The sequence below is a fragment of the Pagrus pagrus genome (genome assembly GCF_965226575.1).
Source record: "Pagrus pagrus genome assembly, chromosome: 7".
Classification (NCBI taxonomy): domain Eukaryota; kingdom Metazoa; phylum Chordata; class Actinopteri; order Spariformes; family Sparidae; genus Pagrus; species Pagrus pagrus.
In genome coordinates, this window is record NC_140191.1 from 16,320,880 (window position 1) to 16,346,933 (window position 26,054).

At 44.3% G+C, this 26,054-nt stretch overlaps 1 protein-coding gene across 2 annotated transcripts; it reads left to right on the top strand.

The window, feature by feature from the left end:
* On the top strand, positions 1-24,812 carry nkd2b (NKD inhibitor of WNT signaling pathway 2b). 2 transcript variants are annotated; one of them, XM_084356963.1, is made up of 10 exons: positions 1-306; positions 412-438; positions 524-615; positions 20,344-20,404; positions 20,904-21,031; positions 22,215-22,310; positions 22,506-22,647; positions 23,157-23,214; positions 23,339-23,466; positions 23,643-24,812. In XM_084356963.1, the coding sequence occupies exons 1-10, from the start codon at positions 282-284 to the stop codon at positions 24,260-24,262; spliced, it is 1,377 nt and encodes a 458-aa protein (XP_084213089.1). In that variant the 5' UTR covers positions 1-281; the 3' UTR covers positions 24,263-24,812. The 2 variants fall into 2 exon arrangements, with proteins under 2 accessions (XP_084213089.1, XP_084213090.1); XM_084356964.1 differs by having other exon boundaries at positions 23,342-23,466.
* Positions 24,813-26,054: the final 1,242 nt, after the last annotated feature.

Consider the following 26,054-nt stretch of genomic DNA (forward strand, 5'->3'; position numbering starts at 1 on the left):
GAAGGGAAGCCCGGAGACAGACAGACAGACAGACACACAGACAGACAGGCTGACAGCGCGTCCTGTCTCCCTCGCGCATCACTTTCACACACTTATCTCGCTCCCGCTCAGAGACGACTGATGCCTCAATGAACACGCGGTTTAATCACCTTCCTCTGGACGAAGTTGGAGTTTTCTTCTCGCCAAGCAAACACAATGTGACCATGTTGAGTCAGTGACTGTGTTATCCTTGTCCGATTTCGGAGTACCTTGTATTGATCCAGGGATAGAGGGACTTAACAATGGGGAAACTTCAGTCCAAACATGGTAAGAAAATGTTGCAGCTGAAAGCAAAGAATGAGCCGATCTGAAAGTATTCTGATTGAAAAACTAACTGTGTGCTTTGCATCCCTGTTTGTGATGGATCTGCAGCGTGTAAGCGCAGAGAAAACCCCGAAGGTGAGCATAGATCATTTTGCATAATCTTAAAAACGTACAATCTGACAAAGCACCTGCTGATCGGTGTGTTTTCTCCACGTCTCAGGAGACAGTTTCGTCGTGAACGCCTTCCTCCGGAGAGGGATGGAGGAATGTGAGAGGTACAGCGCGACGGATCACAAGCTGAAGAACATGCAGGTAGCTCTCAGGCTTTTCTCACGTCTCCGCTTCACGTTTTATTTCCCTCTTTCCTCTCGCTGACAACAAAATCAACTCATACGGATGCCCCGTTTTGATTAAAATTAAATGAAAAGGCTGCGAGGCTATTGAGTTTTCCCTTTAATGACTCGAAATACTGACTTCAAAGCATTTTCAAGAGTCAAACAAAAAAAAACAAAAAAGAAAATATGGATTCAATAAAAACTCAAAGAAGCTCTCTGATTTATTTTGGCAGAGGAGATTCTTTAATCCTGCTCTTTCTAAGTGGTGAAACACTCTTAGAAATAATCATTGCATCACCTCTTTCTGTGCTGTATTCATGTTTATTTAACAGTTTACCATTAAGTCATTATCAGAAAAAAAAGTGTGCCAGGTGTGCGTATATGTGTGTGTGTTTGCATTGCTGATGGCATGAGTCTGCCAGGCGCTTCAAAGATCTTAGGGGAAGCCAAGTGTATTCACGAAGCATGTGTGAAGACATGCTGATGTCTTTGCCGAGTTGTAGGTTGTTGTTCTTTCTGTCATGTCTGGCTCCGGCACAACACTGCAGCGGTTATTCCCCTGCCAGCATCATTGGACGGGGTTATGACAGCCATGAGCCCCGTGTGTGAAGCGGCTTGGCAAGGCAGCACACGCACACAGAGACACACACCCACACACTCAGAGACACAGACTGGATGGAAAGGTAGTCGTTTCTCAGACTGAGGGATATAAAGTTTGCTCTTGTGGCTGCTGGCATCATGACTCTGGGCTGTGTCTTTTTCCTCAATGCCTCCCATTCTAGCGCAGCTCCCAGCGGGCAGACCTCTGTGGCATAACATTACATCACTTCAATTAGCTCTGAGGGGCACGAGGGCCCGCGAGCCCTCAGACACAAACTGCGAGAGGTGCGCGCAGAGGCACTGACGATCTGTGAGGTGGGTGGTTGTAATAGTGGAAGAGTTATAGATTATATCAGGGCCATAAACCGCCCACTCATGGCAAATTAAAGGAGAACTTTACTCTGCTTCAGAGGAGGCTGAGTTCACACTCCCCTGAAGGGAAACCACCAAAGGCATACGCTTGACACTTATTAGTTGTAGGGCCCCACCCTCACTTCTGATTTATTTTGCGTCATTGGTTGGCTGCGTTAGAGGCTCGTTCACAGACCAGAAGTGGATAACTATCAGCCTTTAGCTAACCAGCCCGTAACTTTTCCTGCTTCCTTTGAGACTAACGTAGGATTGATTGATGAGAGGGGGTGGACAAACCGCACTGCAGTCACATCTGTGACAGCGTATTCTGGTGTCAAACAGTTGCTGGTTCCAGCTTCTTAAATGTGATGATTTGCTGCTTTTCTGTGTCTTATATGACAGTAAATGAAGAGTTTGGGGGTTTTAGACTTGAAGACGTGACTTTGAAGACTTTGAAGACGTCACTTTTGGCCTTGTGATGAACATTTTCTGCAATTTTGTTGACACTTTATAGACTAAGCAATACTGGTTGATTGTAAAAACAACCCTCAGATTAATCAATAGTGAATATAGTCTTGACTTGCAGCTCTAGTATGTAAGAAAGAACAAAGCATTTTCCAAATTCTTGTATTGGGGAAACAAAGTATGTGACTGTAACCAGGAGCAATGTTTATACATCACATGTTTCCAGGAGTGATAATAAGATAGCATGATGCAAACTGGAACGATTAGTCTATTGATCATTATTATTATTATGTTTAAGTCGTTTTTCAAGCATAAATACCAAACATCCTCTACATCCAGCTTCTCGATCATGAAGATTTGATGCTTTTCTTCATCCAGTGTGACATATCTTTGAGTTTGGTACTGTTGGTTGGACAAACAAAGCTATTTGAAGACGTTGCTTTCTGCATTTTTCTGTATTTTATGACATTTTATAGACCAAAATGACAATACATCAATTTGGAAAGAAATTAAAACTCAAAGTTTTGATATTTACAATATGATTGAGGTAATAATACTCAATACAATACAACTCAAATATTTGTTTTTTCCATAACTGATAAAACAAGCAGTTCTCAGAGGAAAATAAGGTCCCCAGAACACTGTTTTGAAGCTAGAGAGGTGGCAGGGTCCGCCAAATATAAACAAAGTGAAACAGTATAAAGTATCCTTTAAGGTCAGTTTGTTAATTCAGTTTATTCAGTCATAAAAACAAAGAGGGTTTGATCAGTCAATGAAGATCTTTCTCTTCCGATTAAAATGTATTTCCCAAAACTACGTAGTGCACCTTTACCTGATAAAATACTTGTTAGCTGCAGCCAAATAATGGAAATACAGCATCGTGAATGAAATTGATGCGATGACGTTTCGTTGCCTATATGCTCGCGATTGTATCGCTGAGGCAATATGTGACTGCCTGCTCGTATGCAGTGACAGCTCTATTCATGCTGTTTGAAATGAGCCTGTGCCTGCATTAATGTAGAGATGGATGAGGTCCCAGGAGACGCTTTTCATGCCGTATAGTTTCCCATCTCACAGACTGACTCAGTGCAGATAGAATTTATCTCTGCTGCAAGACAGTAATAACACCATTTCCACGTTTGATCTCCCACACTGTTAATTAATTCTTCGCTGGGATCGGATTACATTGTCACATTTCCAGATATAATTATTGGATCATGGCTTGTTAGATGTGTGGGGTTTAGACCAAGATTAAACAAGTGCAAGTCGAATAGAAAATAGCAGTTGTTATATCTTCTTTTTTTTTTTTAAGGGGATTTGAAGTTTTTAGATCAATTTCAGCCTCATTTTCAGCATATGGCTCTCAACAGATAGTAGTTCCTCCTGGCTGATGAGCAGCGGGGACAGTTAAGATGACTTATGATCTGGTACAGGAGGAGATTGGCCAAACTCACTGTTTAGCTCTGACCATCCCCCTCCTCATTGTCAAACGGGGGAGTAGGATTCCTGAGCTGTCTGGCTGCGACTTCAAAGCGCAGAGCTGGGAGTTATAAAAGGGCTCTGATATCAGTGGAGCCTCCGAACCCTCACCCCTCTATCCCCCTGCCCTGTCCTGGGGGATGGGCTGAGGGATGGAGCACAACCAGGGAGGGGGGAGACAAGCGCTAACATAGCCCAAGATGGGTTCGTGTAAACCTGCGAATCTCCTCAATAAAGCAGTCCAAGAAATTATGAATGCTTTGCCGCGCTTTCGCAAGAAATAACAAAAGATCAAAGGACGCGAAGACCTGTTTAAATATTGATATTGCTGCAAAACACGATTCAAGATCGCAGCTGGCAGCCGGCCTTCTGCGTGTCATCCTTCAGGAGTTAATGAGTGTGGTCTGAGTGGACAAAGAGTGCGTGATTCAGCAGGATGACTTGGCTCATCCCGGCTACAGTCATCGAGATCTTGACACTTAGATGCAGGTGTTCGAGACAAGTCTTACCTGTCCGAGCACCTGGTGTAATGTAGAGATATTGCAGTGGGGATCAAAGTGGCACTCCGAGGCTTAGTCACCCGCCCCGCCCCCGCAGAAAAATGAGGCTAGTCTGTAGTTATTGAATATGTAAAATGCAGAAAACGCCTTACCCTGTACTTATCCCCCCAACCTGTGTTCATTAGTTGAAGAGCTCTGTGAAGGTTCACTGTGTTTCACCTCTGGAAACATCAACACATCAACAGTCCAGACCTGCACACACACACACACACACAGACACACACACACACACACCCACACACACACACACCCACAGTGCTTCATTTTGGAGCTTCAAACAGACATGCTTGGATGCCCAAATAATGACAGGCTAATTCAGCCTTTCAGCACCATCTTTTGTCTCAAAACTTCCCGCAGACTTGGCCCGTGAGGAGCGAGTGTGTCAACATTTTAAATTACACAACAAAGGCCTTTATTATTCCCGCTTGAAAGGTTAATAATATCACACTCGAAGTAAAAAGGGCTCGGTTAGGGGATTCAGCTTGGGGTGTAATGATGTGCCAAAAGCTCCGAGACGCAAATTTATTTTGACTTTCGGAGAGTTACACAGCACTCAGCCCTCAATAATAAATTTAGTTTAAGAGCAGAGTTCCCAAGCAGCTCACTAAACTAATTGTAAGCTAATGTTTTTTTAACATTCATTTGGAATCTGTGAATAAGACTTTCCCCTTATATAAAAATCCTCATTTGGCGACGCTGCTCGAAATGGATGTTATGTTTGGACAATTTCGCCGCTGGGCATTCGGGTATATCTTCGAGTCACCATGTTAATTTTGAGTGAGCAGTATTTGATTTGGATCTCAGGCTGGGATATCTGTGTAATCATGAGGCTGCGACCCGAAATGACATTTTATTTTTCAGTACACAGCCACAAGTTTCAAACTGAGGTCATTTCTTTTGAGTTTGGACTTGTGTGTGGATACAAGCTCCTGAGGAGCACTTGAAGGCTCCTTTCAAGAAATGTTCTCGTCAACAACATCTCGTCACTTTTCCCCTCCGCCTCTCTTACAAATGACAAAAAAAGAAAAGAAAAAAAAAGAGCCTGTCGCTGATGCGGCTCTTGCAGAGAGGAGACAAAAAGGTGCGCTCATATATGTACTGCTTTTGAAGGGACTTGAAGGCATTTGGAGAGTTTGTTTTTTTCCACCTCTCCCTCTCTCTCTCTCTCTCTCTCTCTTTTTTTTTTTTGAAATTGGCTTCACAAGAAGGCGAGCTGTGAGCCTTCATCTCTGAATGAAAAGCATGTGGCTGGCATCCAGAACAGCGGGGTCTTTCAGCACGGCCCCGGCAGACATCTGTTCCTGGTTTGTACAGCAAAATCCTGGAGCAGGGAGAGGGGCTGTGGTGGAAATGGGGTGGGAGAGGGTGGCGGGGAAGAGGAAAAGAGGAGGAGGGGTTGTTTTTTTTCATGGGGGAGATATTTGAGGGGTTTTTAAAGGTAGTGGGGGGAGGGGGCGTAATGGAGAGCCTCATCCGCCTTGTCCGCTGCATTGTCGAGCTGACCATTGATCTCACCTTTCCCTCTACATTAACTTGCTTGTTAACTTTTGAACATGCAAATCACACCCCTCTCCTCTTGGGACTCTTCTTCTACGTTAGTTTCCATTTGTCCAGAACAAACATTCACTTCTCTGTCAGTGTAAACATCATCACCTGGTCGGCTTCGACACTCGTCACAAGTGCGAGATGCTTCTTTGTAATCCCTTCTTTCATGTCGGAGGGTTTCAGCGTGCATCTCCACATGGCTTCACCTCTGAGCCAGAGGTCGAGTCCCTCTCTTGCTGTCTGTGTGTTTGTGAGTGGATGACTGAGTGAGAGGCAAAGAGTGGTTTGTGTGGCCTGCGCCTATTGGAGAAAGACATTAGAACACTGCCAGCAGATTAAATGTTTATTTTCCTGAGGATATTTATACTGTCTGAAGTACTTTGAAGCAGTTTGCTCACTTTCTCATTTTTATTCCCCCGTGATCTGCGCTCATGGAGGGAGCGAGGCCTCTCTCTGACCATCAGGAGGAATCAGAGAGCCATAGCACGTCACACAGAGATCCTGAGGCATTTAGCCTGAGGGCAGTTGTCCATTTAACCCAGTTAGGAATCTTAAGTCTGTCTCTTCAAGGAATAGTAAGACATTTTGGGAAACACACTGATACGCCTTCGTACTGAGAGTTAGATGAGACGATGGATACCACTCTCATGTCTGTACAGTAAATATGAAGCCAAAGCCGGCAGTTTAGCTCAGCATAAAGACTGTAAACCATGGATATAACAAGGGAAATCTGGATACACCATTGTCGGCAAAGCTGTTCAGTGGCGCTTGAGGCCACAAAAGCTTGACTTCTTGGGTTTAAAGTTACCTGGATCTTCTGTGTTTTGGGGCCTATAGAGCGTGCGCACTAGAGACTTCGGCTGACCGAGCAGGCTAACTTCCAGTTTAGACCCCTCCTAACTTGAATGGGGACAAAATTGTTTAATCGTGCGGCTCTTCTAGACTTCCCAAATGTTATCTGACCAAATGGCTCCAACTCTGATGGTGAAACGAGTCATTTCATGGGGTTTGTATGGGAAATGGTTTTCCTGGGCCCCAGTGCATCACGTGACGTTGTAATTGCTCGGTTGGCCACTATGACATTTGGCTTTAAAGCCTGGCGCTGTCCCTGGAGGCTTACTGGAAGCAGGGTGCCAATGCCATTGTTCCAACAGCCCATTTTTCAGATTCCCTGCATTATTCCACAATGACCCGCAACTGCACTGCCATCATCTAACTTAACCATCCAACCCTAATCAAGCAACCAACAGAAGCCAATCAGAGGTCATGATCCACCTAGTATAATCTCATCGTGCAGCTAAGACACAATTGTTAAAGCAAGTTTTGCCAACTGCAATCAAAAACATTGTTTATCGTCACAGACCATCATAAACTCGGCAGCAGCAAAGAGCCTTGCACGTTAAGTCTGACAGTTTTCCTGCGTGAAAAAAACGTTCCAGTCTGGTGGATGCAGTGAAGGTGCCAACACGTTCAGGGTTGTCTGGCAAAAAAGTTGAACCCCGCTCAACTTTTGATGCCACGCAAAGTCATATGACAAGGCTGATCAGATATGTTTTGTGGATTCCTTTGCAACATGAGTTGTAAAATCCTGTTGGTATTACAAACCATCCTGCAGTGTTTTGGCGCATGAGAAACCTTCACATTCACAGATCTGTTACTCAAACTGGACTTCTTGGATTGGATTTCATGCGTCACCAGTACCTGAGGCAACACGCCCCTACCAATGGAGCCTCTCGCATCGTTTTAACACAGGGCTGATTTCGGTCTGAACGCCCGCTACAACTCAACATGTTATATCTTGTTTGTTTAGGAAGTCACTGCTCCCTGCCAAAAAATAGTCCCTGCCAAGCGAGAGGTGATAATACACAGATTTCATTACGCTTGGAAAGAGCCAAGCTAGCTGTTTCCCAATTTCAGGTCTTGGCTTTGGCTTCATATCTGCTGTACATGACATTCAATCAATCAATAACCTGAAAGCATGAAAAAAGCATACTCAATACTCGTTTTGCCAAGGGTATCATAAAAATATCTATACGCGGTTACTTTGGATCTTTTGGTTTTAAAGAGACAACCTTGCGACAGCTGTACCATATAGCGTTTAATTCACATATGTGATGTCATGAATAACAATTTAAATTCCTCCTACAGTTCAAAAGAGAAAAGTATACATTTAGACAAGGGAAGTGGCAAACGCTCAGCTTCTTTCATTACTGGAGCTCTTATCTGCAGACGTACAGAATGAAGTTCTGTCGCCTTTGGAGTTATCTCAGTCCCGTCATCGCCGCTTTGAAGTCTCTGCTTTTCAAAGATATTTATGAGATATCTGTTTGTGTGCTTGAGAGACATCAGTGTAGCTGTACAGGACCGGATTGCAGCGACTCATCAGGCATGCAATCTCAGTGAATATCTCAACTTCCTGACTGGAGCCCATCCCAGGTTTTCAGGGACACTACATGACCTAGACATGCGTGGTCACTGATGACAGCAGGGAGACCTCACTTCCCCTTCATCGGCGAGCGTGCTGGTGGCTGTTCGGGGCAGCCCTGCCGAGGGTTAACACTGGTCTGTGTCTTTGCACTCGCTCCCTGCCAGGGGAAAGAAAATACCTGAAGCTGGAGCCCAGTGCTTAGCGCTGACATTTTTGGCAAAGGCTGCTGGATCCAAGTCTGTGTTTGATCTTATGCTTCTCCCAGCCAAGTAAAACACCGGGAGACTCAAAGGTTATTACATTTTAGTGTGTAAGGTATGTTTCCACATAAACCCCTGTTCCCCCTTAGAAAGCTTTAGCTCTTTTCCAAGTGGACTTCATTTCGCAAGCCTTAGACCAGCCAGGGGAATATCATATTTTTTCAGTTATGGTTGTTGGTGGTGTTATTATATGCTGTCATTACAACCATTGTTAATTGATTACATTGTTTAAATGACATTTTCAGTGAGCATAGTTCATGTGAGGAGCTCGGGGAGGACACAGGAAGCTTCAGACTCAAAATGTTTAATTTACACATGACGAGAAGAGACATTACAGATCTATTCTGTTCAATATTTGGTTGCTTTTAAATATTTGCAGATTGAAAGGGAGACAGAGGTTTTGCTTGTTTGTTTAAAGAGGATTGGGGATTCCTCTTCTGGACACAAGTTTGTTATCCTATGAATTCAGCCAGTGGAAACTTGAGATTGTCTCCACGGAGGTCAGATGCTGACCTGACATATATTCCACAATACAAGCACAGTGGAAACTAAATAGCAGTGTGCGGCACAATACACTGCAAGCTATGAATGACTCGGAACATAAATCTGTGGTGTGAGTTCTTCTACTTCTGTAGGTAGCGTGAGAAAAACACAAGAAACAAATGCGTGAGGACAGAATAGAATAAGGCCAATTATCGGCTAAATGTGTGTAAATATTAGCTGGAGTTTGGTGTTTTTTGCGATTCTCATCCACACACATGTTGTGACGCCACGTGCCATTTGGTAGATTACATTTGCTTTCTGTGTTAGAAAAAAAGAAGGACTTTGGAGTCACCCCTGAATGCTTCGAAACTTCATCCTTGTTCCACATTCCTGAACCTGACGCCCTACTAGGTTTGAGACTGGAGAGTGAAACGCCACACACCACAAAGCCTGGCTTCCTGTATCCAAAAAAAACAAAAAAGACAGAGGGCATTGCTGGCATTGTTTCTCACTGTTGTGATGCTGTGGTTATTTTTTACATCTAGATCAAGCAGTCCGCGGGGGTGCTTCGCTAATAGTGTACACTCCAGGTGTCCCTCGTGAGATTTAGGAGCATTGCCATGATTTTGAGTGTTTATTCCATAGAAGGACTCAGTATCTTAAGCTCTTTTTATGCCCGTGAACCCTGACAGAAATGTGGAATTTATAGCAGAAATGTGTTCAAAGGTGAACGGACTTTACACAACATCCATCTTCCTGTCCTCCAGTTTCATACACAGAATGCCAAAGCATGGGATTTATCAAACACACCCAAAACCCAGACCCCAGAGGAGTTAGGCATCTCTCTCTGCTCTGAGCTGAGCCTCCCCCTCTTTGGGACCCCAAGCCTGCACATGTGTAGGTATCGCTATTACTCAGCTCATAAAACGCCACAGTTCCATCTGAAAGTGGTTAGCCGTTGAAACACACTCGCAGCTTCAAAGCTTGGATCCAGGCTCGGCAGACAGCGCAGGCCTGGCCGTCCTTCTGCACATCACATTCCTCTCCGATGGGGAATGGCTGCAAACTTGCTTTTGTTACACAAACCTGTTCCCGTCATCAAAACCCTCAATGAGTCTCCATTGAAAGGAAGTGGTTTATTTTTGTCACGGGTGGTAATTTTTCAGGGGGATTTAATTCGGGAAAAAGAATGACTGTGGAACGATCCAACGTATGTGTGCAGAGGAAATAAGAAATCCAGTGGTTCTCGCATTCAGCGCTGGTGTATTTATATACCCAAACACCTTTTGTGCTCTTTCTATATGTGACAGAAAGGGAGGGGAGAGGATGAAACAGTGCTGAAAGAGGCCACTGTTCTCATTTCCTCTGAAGGCAGCCTTCTTTTCTTCCCCCCACCCATTTCTTTCCTGAGCCCGTCCACTTCAAAAGCTGACCTGGCCCTGTGTGCCGTGTAACATGTTTACCTAAAGGCTCATTTCAAATAAACAGCAGTTCTCCTTGTGATGCCTGCCCCCCTCACTGAGAGCCTTTCAGAGACACCATCTGCTCATAGGAGGTGCTTCACAAAGAAGGCGCACTTTTCTAAATCAGGATTTTATTTCACGATATCGCCGCGGAGTGACTTTTGCAGCATGCAGCTTTAGAAAATAGTAGTCACCTTGCAGTGAAGCAAAAAGGGTTGAGATTGCTGTTGAAAAATTAAGACAGAAACGCCTTTAGCTCATAAAAAATCTGCTTTTGAAAGCTGAAAGTAAAAGATTTGCATATATGTGACCTGCCATCTTCTCAGATATAGTAGCTCTTTCTCTGTAACCAGCGCCTACTTCTTCGTGTTGATAGGGGCCGACTGATCCTATCACTTCAAGAATGCCAGTGTATCAGAATATCTGAACTTTGACCCACAGTGTCATGTGCTCAGCTTTGAGAACTTCTCTAGCACCTGATTATCTCATAGCATTTAAGGTGTTATTGTACATCAGCCCCTTCTGCCTTTTGAAGCATAAATCGTCTTTCAAGGACTTTTATCGAACATCGAGTGCCACACTTAGTGCTTTCAAGTGGACTCCAGACTTGTGTGATAGAGAGCGAGACTCCATCAGACTTGTAGCTTAATACCTGAGATAAGATAAGAATACACAAGCAGCCGAGCTAAGCTAACTCAGCTCATGTTTAAGTACTCGCACTCACTTCATATAGCCTCGCAGCCGTGGTTTCCAGTAATTATGGCTGTGAAAGCAGCAGCTCTCTGTGCGCTCTGCTGAGCTGCCCTCTGCACCATAGCCTTTTGATCTCAGCTTGTGCCATGGATGAATTACGTTGCAGAATTTCACACTGGGGAACAGTGTTTCAGACACACACACAGCTAGTCTGTCAGGTCACTAAAGTGCACACATGGCGGCTTCGGTCCAAAAGGAAGAAGCACAGATGTTGCAGTCTCGCAGACCGTGGCCTCAAAATCTCTACTGGCCGTATTTCTGTGTGTCTGATGTGTCACAAGTAAAGATTATAATTCATGGTTTGCACCACAAGGCTTTAAAATTCTTGTCTTGTAGCTGCGTTTTCAAAAGTAATTCATCATACGCATACCCCCACATCCTTTTTATTTTTTCGACCAGTAATTTCCTTTGAGAATAATTCAACAGAAATATGAATGAGCTTTGCATGATTTTGGTGCATCAGTAATTGGCCCATGTGCTACTTTCTTTCTTCTCCGTCTCATCTGTTCTTCAACTTTGTCCCCTTTTTCACGGGAAGTTGTGTCTCATGTGCCGAAGCATTACAGCCAGTGGCCCTTTAGCAATGATCCTTTTCACATATCCAGACTTTCTTCACATGGTCTCAGGATCGTGGAGTCTCCTCTGCTTCCTGAGCCCAGCGTGAGTGTATTTTGAGGAATCCTCAGGAAAACGCTTGGTGTTGACCCTGGGATGACCCCCTGTCCAGTTCCAGGCCTGTGAGGAACTTCACAGCTTGGAATTAAGCCTGTTCTTGCAGTGTCAAGAATTCGCGTGGTCTTTGAGACTGGCAATCCCTATCTGCTGGAAGTGGCAGTGGTACCGGACCGTCAGGGAGTTATACAACAACACAGAGAGAGACAGGAGATAAAATGAGCTGCTGCCACTTTGAACACTGGTATGCAGCAGCTCTTTTTTTCTGTAAGCCCATGTCAGATTTAGGATATTTAGTGTCAAAAACTGCATCAGTCTGCAAAGCCAAGACATTTTTTCCCCAAACAATGTTGGCAGGATCGCCTCAAGCCTTAAATAATTCATAGAAAGGAGAACAGTACCAATTATGTAAACAAGTGGTTTCTCCCAGGACCTGAGGTTTGGCAAGTGTCACTGAGAATAGTTAGGACATAGCAGATGAGTTATTAGGGGCTCTGCCTGTGTGCATATTTGTTGCATCCTCCTGAACTGCAAGGAACTCTGTATTGTGTTCCCCCTGAGGGCTGAACGCAGTAATAGTACAGTACAACAGCCGTCCGTCTCTGTTTGCTCAATATGCCTCCCAGATGGATGCGTTGAGAGTTCATGCTACATTACTGGCTGATTGGTCACGGCAGCCAAAGCTCCTCTTATCGTGGTCAGTCATATGGATCTGTACTTCTCTGTGTAAGTTCTCCAAAGGGAGCAGTAACTAGTGGACTGTATAGCTGTGGTTTTGACCCTGAACATGTTCTTATCCTGCTGGAAGACGAGTTCAGGAAACCCAGCAGGCAGTTTACCCACTAGCCCTTAGGAGAAGGAGTGCCTCAGATTTAAGTGAGCAGCAAAAAGTCATGGATTAGATAGACATCATTCAAGTGTGTACTCCTGATACTTGTACCCCAATGGTCACACATTGGGGAAATGTAGAAGTTGTAATTTGGTCAAGAAATACAGCCAATATCCACATATTTCTGTTAAGGAGTAAAATAATCAGCCAACTAGGATTAAAATAGCCTCGGTGTGGTTCTGATGTTTTGTTATATCACATTTGAATGAATAAAAGCCAGTTCACAAGTGAAAAGTAGAAGTTGAAATAGGAAACCTGGCTAAACTGTTGAAATAGCAAAGAGTAAATGGATAAATAGTGACATAATTAGCTAACTATATAGAAACGGTTGAGATTCTTCGCTAAAAGTAGGCTCTTGATGTGATGTTGATGAAGAGGTACTTCACCTGACGGGGCTGTGGGGTTATCAGACTACAAAGGTCAGGATCCGCTAAAGTTCGGCCAGTGTTGCGGCTCTTCCACACTGGCGTGCAGCTGTCCTTCCCCAACATGGTTTGTTTACATTTCTCAGTCACCCACAGGAGCACTGTAACGCCTGTAGCTCCACCAGCCTCCAACCACAGAGCCTCGCCCCTATGAACTGCCAGGCCTGGTTTTCAAAAGCTGTGACTCAAATCCCTTACAGCTTAACAAAACGAGCAGTGAAAACAGCGGTGTTGGTGGTTATCTCACAGGTGAGAGCAATTATAACTGACATCTCCATTCTAGGCAGACAGCTGCAACCTGACACGAACTACAGTGCACAAAAAGAAGCGCCCTCACAGGTGAGAGTAATTGTGTTGAAATGGTTTTCACCCAGGAGGAGCAGACGAGGCGGACAAAAGGTTCTTACAGAGCCTCGTTGACTGTACCTGACAGTCAGTCAGTTTGAAGAGCTGATTTATACTAAACCCCTGGTGACGTGACGTTCAGCCGATCGCTTCCAAAATACTCAGCTGGACACTTGTGGAGAGCGGTACATGACTGCGTGAGATGGGATTGGCGTCGCAGCCACCTCACCCACAACCTGGCATTCTGAGATCCAGTGTGTTGTTTAAAGGGCCTGAGGAATGTGGAACAAATCCCCTCAGCTTTATCGGCCTGGGCGCGCTCCCCATTGGCTGGGCTTAAGAGCCAGGGGCCTGCGCGGGAGCTTACAGAATTTCACATGGAGGCCAGAAACAGAGGAACATCCTGTTTGAGTCTAACCGCCTGTCCCACACTCGCTTTGATATGCCGTCGCCTTGTGCACTCGCCTCTTTCTTGTTTGTCAGGTTGTGCGTGCCTGTTTGAAATCTGGACTGTGTATGTTCTGTCGAGTTTCTGTGTGCTGTCTTTTCTTTTGACGCCTGGTGCTGCATGGTGTATTTCATTTGTAGCTGAAATGATTCAGGAATTTATCAATTAGTTATTTAAGCAATCTATCAAGCATATTCATCAAAACACTTCCTGGCTACAGCTTCTCACATGCAAGGACTTGTTATTTTTCTCTGTGTTATATCATTGTTAATTGAATATCTGTGGGTTTGGACTGCTGATTAGGCAGTAAGACATTTTGAAGGAGACGTACAGTATTATGCTCATTTTAAGGTTCACAAGATTTCTTTGGGTTACTACTAGAATAAGTTTCCATACTTAAACACATCATTTTTCTCATACTGTCCAGTGCTGCAGCACTGTATTCCTCCTCTGTCTGTTTTTTTTTTTCTTTTTTCCAGTCTGCTCTGATTGGTCAGCTCACCTGACCCAGCACCGCTAACAACAACAAATCAGCTGTGTTAAATCAATTCTTATGTGCCAAACTAAGCGGCAGGTATAAATGATGCAAATGTTTGACATGGTGATGTAGTGTGATGTCACAAAGTCACAAAATTAAAGGGTGGACTACTGACGAGGCGTTTCAGGATCAGTGTTTTCTATGGGAGAGAAGAGCGTTGGTGTGGACTTTGGACTTGGACTTATTTTTTTGCAATTATCCAACATATTAATATAGTTTTAATTCTTTATACCTTGCCATACTTGAGACATTGAAGTGGCCACTACGAGGCTTATCCTTTCAGGTAAAACTTTCAAGTAAAAACCTTCAAGTCTTGAGTTTTTACCTGTTAAAATCCCTCAACAAAATAGTAAAAAGACAGCACCACTTCTGACTCTTAAAAGAACACTTTTTATTGTACTTTTGTTCAAGTAGATCATTAAATGTTTGAGTGCAAATAACACATGGCATTGGTCGTATAAAAGTCCATGCAGAGACTATTGCATTACACCAGCAAGCCCTGTTAGCTCTGAATTAAAGCAACATGCTCTCTGTGGTGCAGTCGTAATGTGTGTGGCACCACATTTTAACCTTAAACTCACTTTTTTGTTTTTTGAATATAGTGAATCATGACAGGCGCTTTGTGTTTTTCTCTTTCCAGTAACTAATAAAATACATTAACGGTCTTATGACCTACTACCTCTATAATTTAATACATTTGCCTAACCCAGATTCATGAGCGTGATTCCAGTGACTGGTATGAAGCACATGGTTTCCAAGTCCCTACAGTAGCTGCCTGTGTGACAGCTGAGAGGAGGGCACCACATTACATCAGACTCCTATCAAAGCCCACTTTAATGAAGGCAAGCTGATTACAGCACTGGTGACAGATGCAGGGTGGTCAGCCAGTGATGCTAATCTTTGTTTATGCCATCCAGCGGGTCATAATCAAAGTGAGAGAAAGATCAGCGAGAGGCTGAGGAGGGGGCTGGAGGGGCGTGCAGAGTTTAGGAGATAGTCTCTCCTGATTGAAGGGGAGCGGGTGACTTTCAGTGGTTTACGTGCTGCTCTTACATAGACAGGCAAGCATGCTCATCTCTCCCCACAGCTGTTGTTATACTAGCACCGAAGAGGCTTCGCCCCTGTGATTCATGTCCTGCCAAGGGAGAGGTCTTGCCTCTTGTTTGACCTCAGAGAGAGTCCCGCTATCCTGAAAAGGGCCGTATCTGGGCCATCTTGGCCACATGGGACCAGTCCAGATGACAGGCTGGCATTCTGCTCTGATCTTATTTCCATTCATAGACAGGCATGTCATGGCACCCTGATACATAGATAAAATAGCATAATTAGTGGACAAAGGCATGTTTTAGCTGTGTAGTAATGACAAGAGTCATGAAAGAGTAAGGTTGTGTTTTTTGAGGATGAACTTAAAAATGCTCCAAACTAGGGTTTTAATTAGGGGTCGACCGCTGAGGCTTTTTCAGGGCTGATACCGATACCAATTATTAGAAATCAAGGAGACCGATAACCGATATTTGAAACCAATATTCATTTGCAGTAAAGTACTGTTCTGAAGTACAATCTTGAGGTACTTGACTTGAGTATTTTCTTTTTCTGCAACTTTATACTTTCTCTCCACTACATTTAGTTACTGCTGTAGTTTGCAGATTCATGTTATTTTATTGTTTATAGGCTATTAATTGTGATGCGTTGTCAGTCAGACAGTCTTGTGGGCAGGACACGAGTGAGAAGATGTTGCATTAGAGCCAATAATCAGTCTATCCCTGGTTCTAATACTGGTACCAGTGTCAGAAATGCCTCTGATACGGCGTAAAATGCCCGAAACTTTACACAATCCAATACCACATTATTTATTTAACGCTACTTCCCAGCAGTGTCCCGTAGACCTGTGTGACGGTATCGGAATCGGTATCAGGAAGGGTCCTTGAGGGTCCTTGGCTCAGACATGATAACAGTGCATGGTTAGAAACTGAACAATAAAAACATGCGTTTAGCTTGTGTTTTTATTGTGATCATGATAAGCATTATTGACAAAGGCTAACTCAAATCCAGCAGTATTTGCAGTGCTGTTTGTTTTAATATTGCTACTCAATACTAGCTGAAGCCAATCTGCTCTGTTGACTCTGAGCACCATAATTACCCTGACTTGGACTGAAAGCTGAGGCCCGATGAACCGGAGGGATGGAGAGCCAAGAGACCAACATATTGTTCTTTTACTGTCTTGCGAGAGAAGAGACAGAAGTTGTGCAACGGGCCCTCTCTCTCTCTCTCTCTCTAGCTCCCCATATTTTCAGCCACAGCCCCTTCCCCCTTCTCTCTCTCCACCCCTCGTCTCCCTCTCTTTTTTACTCTGCCTCTCTTGAGTATAACCGCTCACATCTGGTTTTGAGTCAAGGCCAGGTTGGTTTCTTGTGGAATGGAGGGCTTTTATTTCTCAATGGCCCCACTCCCTCTCCAGTTTCATTCTGCGGTGAAGAGTATGCAGTTTGTTTACGGACTGGTGTCCCTTTCTTCGTATTGATTCTACTCAATCCTCATTTTCATCACCGGGGAACCCCACAATCATCCCCAATTAATGGCCAGCGGGAGCGGGAATGCTGGTCGGCTGGTGGTCACCAAGGCTTTACTTTGGCGCCCTACTTTAATGTCAGTTCCAGGTGACTTTGTATTTCTAGAAACTGTGTACATCCTGGAGAGCTCAAACTGTTAGCCGCTCATTAATTGTCTCCCATGACACTCTCTCCATCAAATTAAATGGGATTGTTGGTCTGGTTTGGATGAGGAACAGTACAATACACCATCTCACATCTCACTCACTCATCTCACAAAAAAAAAAGTAGAGGCACAAACTCAGAATTAAATTGTACTCTAAAAGTTCTCTGTAAACTAATTATGACTTTATATCAAAAACAAGCTATCTGAAGAAGCATCCAGACAGCATCCTGTGTTTGTGCTTTTTCCAGCATATGTTTGTGCTTGGATACGCATCCAGACATCTGATCAAGTCGCCATTTTTCATACCCCAAGGCCAGAGGAACTGTGTAAACACTCCTCATGTTAGCCTCCCCTGTTTTTGAAGATGCGATTTTCAAAATCAGTGTTGCATCGTACGGTTTGAAGAATGGACTAAAAGAAGCGCGTGTACTTATATTTAGGGGTTGAGCTTGAGGAGGGGGGTGTGAGAACAAAGATGTGCAGTGTTTTCCAGCGGGAGGATGGGTGGTAGGCAGGCAGAGAGGGAGAGAGACTGCTGGGGGATGTCTGATGTCACCTGGTAGGGAGCTATGAAAGCTTCCCCTGGTTACCCTATCCCACATAAAAGTCTGGCAGTAGGCTGAGGCTTTAGGGAAGCTTGGCAGAAGTGCTGCATTAAACAGGAACAAACATCACACACCTCTCTGTCTGTCTCTTATGTCAAGGCATCTGGGAGACAGAACCTGTTTACATGGAACACTGACAGCACATATTTCCAATGCACTGTCTTTTAAGACAACGGAGATCTAATACGTTATCATCTCCTTGTCGTTCCTGTCCCACACATGCTGTTTCCCATCTGTCTTCCTCATACATAACATCACACACTGAGTAGATGGTGTAGATGTGTATATCACGGGTTTCAGGTGTACACCGCTGCTGGTCGAAAAAAAAAAAAAAAACTGCTCCAAAACTGCTAACACATTTGCCTGCAGAGCACTTTGTGATCTGATAGTGAAGGAATGAGAGCTGCTAGATGCCAGAAAGCAGTTAATTACACATGTGGTGGGCAGATTTGAGCCCGACACCGTGGGCGATGTGGATGGAGATGCCATGTGTTTAGACGTTAAACTGCAGACTGCGGTCAGACCCAGCCTGCTCTCTCATTAGCTCCCCCGATGGATGTAATGAGCATGGAGGTAGCGGTGGTGGGGTGGGAGCCATGTGTTCAACACAAGCCCTGCTGGTCCCCTCCTTGCGCACTCAGCAAGACGTCCCCTGATATCTGAATTTTAATTAGAGACGAGATTCACTTTTGGCAGCTGGCTGATTGATTTGTTTCATGATATTTAACGTCGAATCCGGTCTTTCATTTAGAGGTGCTTATACCTTGCTCTGCGTCCTCATGGGACCGAGGATGAGAAAGACTCGATGGTTCTTTGATGTTCCTCTGTGCTGCGGAGCAGTGTGTCTGTGTGAACTCCTTCTTCCTTACATACTGCCCTTCATTAAGGGACTGCGGTACAAAGCGGGGAGATAAAAGCATCCACTGCGGAAAGGAATCAACAACTTGGCTGCTGAAACCACAAAAGATGGAAACTGTGTGTAGGGGTGCACTTATACTCGCCTGGTTTCTCGCGTGTGTTTTTGCAGCTTGTTTGGAGCCCAGGGAGCGGTACCAGTTGTCTCCACCTTTCCCAGAAGCCTTCCAACGTCTGTAAAAACCCACCTCCACTTCCCCCACCAGTAAGACGAGATAGGCCCTATCTCCTCTTTAACAAACCACATCCTCCTCTGCCTCTATCTGCTTTTCTCCTCTCTCCTCTTATCTTTCCTTCCCTCATTTGTGCCCTCTTTGCCTCCGCTCCTCTCTGACTTCTTTATTCCTCCCGCTCACTTCCTGCCACACTCCTGTTCCCATCTCCGCCTCTCCCCAAGACTCCCATTCCTCCGCTGTTTTCTCTCAATGTCTCCGGTGGCCAATTTGCAGGGGGGTGTCCGAGCCTTGACCCTGACACTCAACCGGCTCCACCCCACCGCCACCTTTTCAAGCGGTGAAGGTCAGAACCAGATTACAGGCCGGAGGTATCATCCTCTGAAGTGAGGAATAATCACGGTTCTCTGAGATTGTTAAATAGAACCACAGGCCCTGGCGCTGTCATTACTCTGAGAAAGAAGGGGAAGGGTAAAGGAAAGGGGGGCTCGTTCACCTAAACGCATGCAGATGTTCAGACTCTCGCTTGAGCCTCGGCTCTGTTGAAGGTACATGGAGTTCTTTTGTTTTCGAGCATCTATCTGTTTTTTATTTGTCTCGTTTCAGTGGGCCTCCTTGATTCAATCTGGTGAGATTTTATTTCAAAGTGTGTGTGGAGCAGCTTAGAGGACCGAGAATGACGTAAATAAGATGAATCATTTGTTGTTTAAATACTTGTGGTTTAGGGCCTGTGCTGCACTTAATTTTCATTGTTTCCACAATCCAGTTGTAATTAAAGAATGGCTGTGTGTGTGTGTGTGTGTGTGCGCGCGCACCCTGTTGCCTTTGCCCCTGTGTGCCTCTGCATTAGCACATGTGTGGGATGGTTATGAATACACTGCGGTTCTGTTTTATGCAGGATATAGATTATTCACATATGACAGGAGAGCGTTTTTTCCCCTTCCGCCGCCTTTGTCCTGCTTTTGTTTTATGGCTATGGAATTGTGTATTTAATCAGCCCCATCCTATCTGCATGGAAATTTCCATCTGGCAATTATTCTCCATTCAAAATAAATACACACATGTTGCTGAGAGCTCATTGTGGGGTTTTGTTTTATATAAACCAAACTTCTTCTGCGAGTCCAGCTTTCAGTGATGAAATACAACAAAACCTTTCCCCTAAACTCTGGGCTTCTTCCATCAAACTTTCCTCACTGGGTTCCTTGTCAAGCAGGATGAGAATAAACAGGTTGGCTAAACCAGAAAGAGAGAGAGAGAGCGAGCTCAGATGATGAAGTGCATTATGGGGGTTTTTGATGGATGCAAGGGGTGCGTTTGAAGGGCTTGGAGGAATCTTGAAAGCTTGGCTGTGGCCCGCGCTCGCTGTGTCCCAGACAGTGAAACACAATAAGCGTGCAGATGTTCAAAGTGTTTGGCCGCGCTGGAGCCTCCAGCCCTCTCCCTCTCATCTGAGTAGGAAATGCTTTAGCTGGAACTGTTTGTTTTCTTTGTGTCTGTGGTCTGAACTGTAGATTCACTTACATCTCTGACCCCCCTCCCCTCCTCTTCTCTCTCTCTCTCTCTCTCTCTCTCCCTCTCTCTCTCTTGTCTCAGGAGTTTCCAAATGGTGAGCTGAAGGAAGGACAATTCACAGATCAACACTGTCCCCTAGAGGGTAGGTTGAGAAGGATGTGTTTGCACTCTAAAGCTGTATGACAGATATGATGTATGTTATCACTGTGTGCATTTATTGCTACAAGCTACTTTCATATTGAATTTGCATGATGGATGATTCTCCTCTAGTTGATTTATAAGTCAAGTGGAATTAGATTATAGTCTTCAATTTGATGTTTATTCTGCAAAAAGTGTGTGGCAGACATTTTGGATTATTACCATGCTTTCATTAGAGTTTACCAAACTTCATGGACACCATTCTGTGGACTGATATTTAACGTAGTGGCCAAATTCAAATGCAGGCCACGTGATACCAAAAACAAACCAAATACCTGTAAAACTGTGACGAACAAGCCTGAGCATCACATTCACGTTTAGAAATCTCTCTGTAACCTGTGATCTCTGTTTACATATTGAAATTTCTTGATTGAAATACATAAAAATGTCGCCTAATTTCTGTGTGAGAAATCTAACTTGAACGTGTCATCTTGTGTCGTCAGTGGTTCTTCCTCCGGAGAAGGCAGAGGGCTGTGAGAGCTACCTACAGTACCTGCACTCAGAGGAAGGAGAGCGGGAGATACTCAGAGACACGACCAAAGCTACCGGGAAGAAACGCATCAGTCTGGATGTAAGCACTTTAACTACCTGGCAACATTGCTCTCCCGAGTTTATAACATGAATATATCTCAACTCACAACTGTGGACCTGAATGTGGTGTTTCCACATTTTGCTTCACTTGACAAGGATTTTTAGGGGTCAGAAAAAGGTCTCTCTTAAGAGTGCTGAAATGGTTTTGTGTTCCAGTGACTAAAAAGGATTCAAATGCAGGTTAGAATATAAATTCATGGTGGGTAACCTGCTGGCCACCGCTTTATGCCTTCAACCTGTGCACAGAACATGTGTCTGTATGTTGACACTGACGCTCCAGACCACATCCTGATTGAATTTAGGGACTAAAATAATAAAATAAATAGATTGTGATGTTAAGACTTGCATGTTTTAAAGAACTGCTCAGATCTGCCCTTCGGTGATCACTCCTCGTTATGTGAGCTGAGGAGATATTATAGAACCGTAAAGGGCCGCCTCTCTCCCCGGGGTCTCCTCCCATGTCAATGCAAGCTGCCTTTCGCACAGTGTCAGCTCTCCACCATGCCTGGAGCACAGCCTATATTCCAGATGTTTATTTTTCCAATTATGGCCGTGTTACTAGATACATCTGAATCAAGGTTCCTGCCAAAAAGTTGTAACAGAGAATAGTGGGTGCGCTCATTTTTCCTGGAAGAAGGTACAAAGACGAGGTCACAGAGGCAGGGTCCACCCTCTGACTCCCCCACACAATGTAAAGGCAGCTGAGAAGTGATCAGTTTACATGTAAGAAACGTGGATATCACTTGGCTGTGTTCTAGTTTTCTTAAGATGTATTCAATTATTAAAAAAAATAGGTTTTTTTTTTTTTTTTTAAGGCTCCTACACTTTTTTCCCCTGCAACCTTTAAATGTACCTTCTGATAAAGTACGTGTTGATTCATGCAACGTTCGAGTTGAATGTGATCGGAGAAGATAGTGTCATGAATCACTGTTGTTAACAGGTTCCCATGCAGAATGAAGGAAAACGACACTCAGATCCGTTTGAAAAATGTTCATGAATCACACTGAAGACAGTGACCGAGCCAATTAAATAAGACGTACTTTGCTGCCCCCTGTTGTCATGAACGCTGCTGTGTTTTGTTTCGGTTGTTGCAGATGTACTTTTGCTTTGCTCGTTGTTGACATGATGTGCATTAAGTATGATTCAATTCTTTGTATTCACAGGACTTGGAGTGTGACGTTTCTGTGGAAGATGACAACCGTCAGGAGTGGATCTTCACTCTTTACGACTTTGACAACAGTGGGAAAGTTACAAAAGAGGTGTGTGTGTGTGTGTGTATGTTAGCTGCCGTGCCTATCTGTGCTATGTCTTCGTAACTTCGTAATTTCCACGGTGGAATTCAATAATTTCATTTAAAGAACTTGTAGTACTGGCTACGGGCTTTTCCTTAACATACATATAGTCGTACGGTAGGACTGCAGACTGTACTGAGCGTGTTTTATCTGTCACTATAGGACATGTCCAGTCTGATGCACACAATCTATGATGTGGTGGACGCCTCTGTGAATCACTCCTGCCATAACAAAAGCAAGACTCTGCGTGTCAAGCTGACCGTCACTCCAGAGCCCCGGTGCCACCGACGAGAAACAGGAACAGGTAAATGACAACAAAAGCAGCGTCGAGCCTCAGAATGCTGTGAGCCCACTTAGTGTTTCCTGCATATTTGTTGACACTTAGATTCGCTCTCTTTGGGTCAATTGTTGGTTCAGTTCAATCACTGATGCAGTTTGAAGTGATAATTCACAAGCTGTTCTTGTCTTAGCAGCATCTTTGATGATAAACGAGTGTTCGTGCTGCGATGTTTTTGCAGTGCACTTGTCAGTCAAACAGTGCAGCTATTACTGCAATGTATTTTTCTGCATATTTCAGATGCTCACAGTCTATGAATATTTCTTGACTTGCTAAATACTTGTTAATCTATAAAATGCAAACAAATCATTTAAATTGTAGATTTCATAACACTCAAAATGACAATTACTCCCATCATATGGATTGTGTAAATCAGCAGAAGTAGCAAACTGTAAAAGTACATCCACCTCAGTCTGTAAGTATAGATGTTGCTGAGCACTTTTCCTGCTCTGAGTTCTTGTACTTTCCCACTTCAGATCGCTGTCATCAGGAAGAGGGGCGTTCAGCTGACAAGCGGCTCTCCTCCTACATCAGGTTAGTACAACAACATCTACCCTATCTCTCTAATGTAATCTCTTCTAGCAAAGTATATTTTGCTTTGAGGCTGGCCCCTGTGTGCATTCGTCCACTTATCATGATGGTTTTACACATTTTTTAGCAGCAAAGGGCAGAGCAATGAGGCGCCAGCCGCTGAAGGGCAGCATTACTGTGTGGATGAGAACACAGAGAGGAGGAATCACTACCTGGACCTGGCTGGTATAGAGAACTACACCTCCAGATTTGAAGGTAAATGTCTTTTTATTCTGTTTCACAGCCGGCTTGTTGTTGTAGACTCAAATTTGCATTATTATATGACAACGGCAAGTTGAACGTTGACTATGCATGTGAAAACAGTTCAAGCTCCATGTTATAAATCATATCTGTATGAACCACTGACCCTGTGCCTCTCACCTGTCCTTCAGGAACCAACCCTTCCAACCCACCTCAGGAGGCTCATGGTCGTAGCTCACAGAGCCAGAGCCGCTCACGCTCCCAAGAACCAGAAACCCAAGTTGTGCACCAGCGCCGCTCACAAGTCATCAGCGATAGCTACAACCCTACAGAGTCTCGAAGCAAGGGCACACAGTTCCTCAAATCCCCCAAAGGAACCTACAAGGGAAGTGGAGGGAATAACGGGGGCAGCGGAGGTGGCAAATCCACTAAATGCCACGGCTACCACCCGCCTCTGCAGACCATGCTGCACAGTGGCAGCGCAGCAGGACATGGGGGTCAGGATGTGTACCACTTGCCACACCAAGCCCAATCCTCCAGCCACCACCAGCACCCGCTGCAATACAGCCACAGCAAACGCCTGAGGGCAAAAGCCCGAGAGGCCATGTCCCCATCCAAAACCCCGCTGTCCCCTCAGTCCCACCCCCAGCAGCCCCCTGTGCCCTCTGTACTGCCGAGCCTGGAGAGAGAGCAGGCGTCTGGTCCACCCGGGAGCCCAGGGTTTGTGGTTCCTGTGGTCCAGCGTCATGAGCACCACCATCACCATGAACACCACCACCACCACCACTACCATCATTACCATCAGACATGACCGCCTTTAGTGTGTGCAGTGACTGAAACTGTACAGGACCAACCACAACCAACCACACCAGTCTGAAGGACTTAACATCATCCCACAGGAGTTTCTCACACTCTGTCCAGGATCTTTTTATTCTCCTCCTACAAGCTATACAGATATATCCTGAGATTAGACGTATTGAGGAAATCGTGTAGTGCGACTGCAGATGATATTGGACCGGAAGGATGTTTTTCTGAAGTTATTGTGTAATAACAAAGTGACGCGTGGCACAGTTTTGAAGTTTTTGTAGATTTTCTGCTGGGACTGCTGCGATCGTTACCCATGTTCAGTTAGGGTACTGATGCCAGAGAGGAACAGATCAGAGGTTTTCTTTTTGACGTAACATCGTTTTCCTCCTGATGCCGTTGGCTCAAGTCCCTAGAAGCTATTTGTCAGAGTAGGTGTGTTGTTCTGTGCGAGACCTTTTCCAAAACATGGATCTCAGGTGTAAAGGTGCTGCTGCTCTCAAGCTTTTCACAGAGGCCGCTTCCTCTGGGAGGCCTGATGTGGACTGAGGGGTTTCCTGTCGGGGAGGGAGGGAGGGGGGAGGGTATGAAATCACCACTGCCAGTTTTAATGCAAAAATATCTCGCTATATGTATAAAAAATCTATATATGTAAACACATTTTACTGTATAATTATTATACTGTATATGCATATTTCATCATGGATATAATTATGCATATATGTATTTTGTCTTTTATATATTTTAATAAACGTTATATAGTTCATTTATATTATATCAGCGACAGTCTTTTTTTATTCTGCTCATTACACACTTGATTATGGTGTGTCTGCTGCCACCGTGTGGGTAGAAACAGAACAACAACAGCACAAAATCACTGTATGATGCTATTTGCCAAGACTTTGACATTAAATATTAATAATTTTGTCATTAAAACTTAAATATGGCCTCGGAGGAAAGAAAAACATTTTTGTAGACTTAATTAATGCAAAGAAATTGGAATTAAGGCTGATGCTTCTCAGATTATAAATTATCGTGATCATTTGTAGGGTCATACTTATGTTACTTATGTTGGGTGTCTACTACAAATGTTTACAAGCTTTAATGTTCAAAACAATTATTGCAGTACCTCTGTTCACCCTCTGTCTGAAAGCTCGATTTTAGTGCCTGTCACTTTAAGGCCCCCCTCTCGAAAAAGCCCAGTCTACTCTAATTGGTCAGCTTCCACAGGCCTGAGCTGGCACCGCCCACCGTATATCTGCAGCTCTGCAGGTGTTTTTGCAACCTTGGCCATGCCGGGGCCTGTATTTCTGAATTCATGCTGTGTTCATTTCAGCAGTCTGACACTTTCACAGTATTTATACAGCACCTAGACCTGCTTTGTAATCAAAAAGACACATGGAAATCTCACTTTCAACAAAATGGGACCTTTAAATTAGCAATACCTAAACATGAAAGCAAAATTATTGACCTGCTATCATGTGATTGTTTTGTAAACAGCAGACAGGTGATTTAAGGTTCAGGAAAAGGTCTAAATTACAATCAGCTAAATGAATATACTGTGGGAACAGCAGCAACTGTCTACCAGCCACCAAATTCTGTCCTTTTACAGTTACAAGATGATTATCTTGCCACAACTGTGACTGAAACAGCTTATTTTTGAAAGAAGAAGTGTCTCACTTCTCTCTCCGTTTGTGCGAAAACAGAGCGTTGGCTGTTCTGCTAGATCTTATCTTCTCCAATGCCTAAATGTGTGAATATTCAGTCAGCAAAAGGTCATAACACAAAGAGCTTTAATA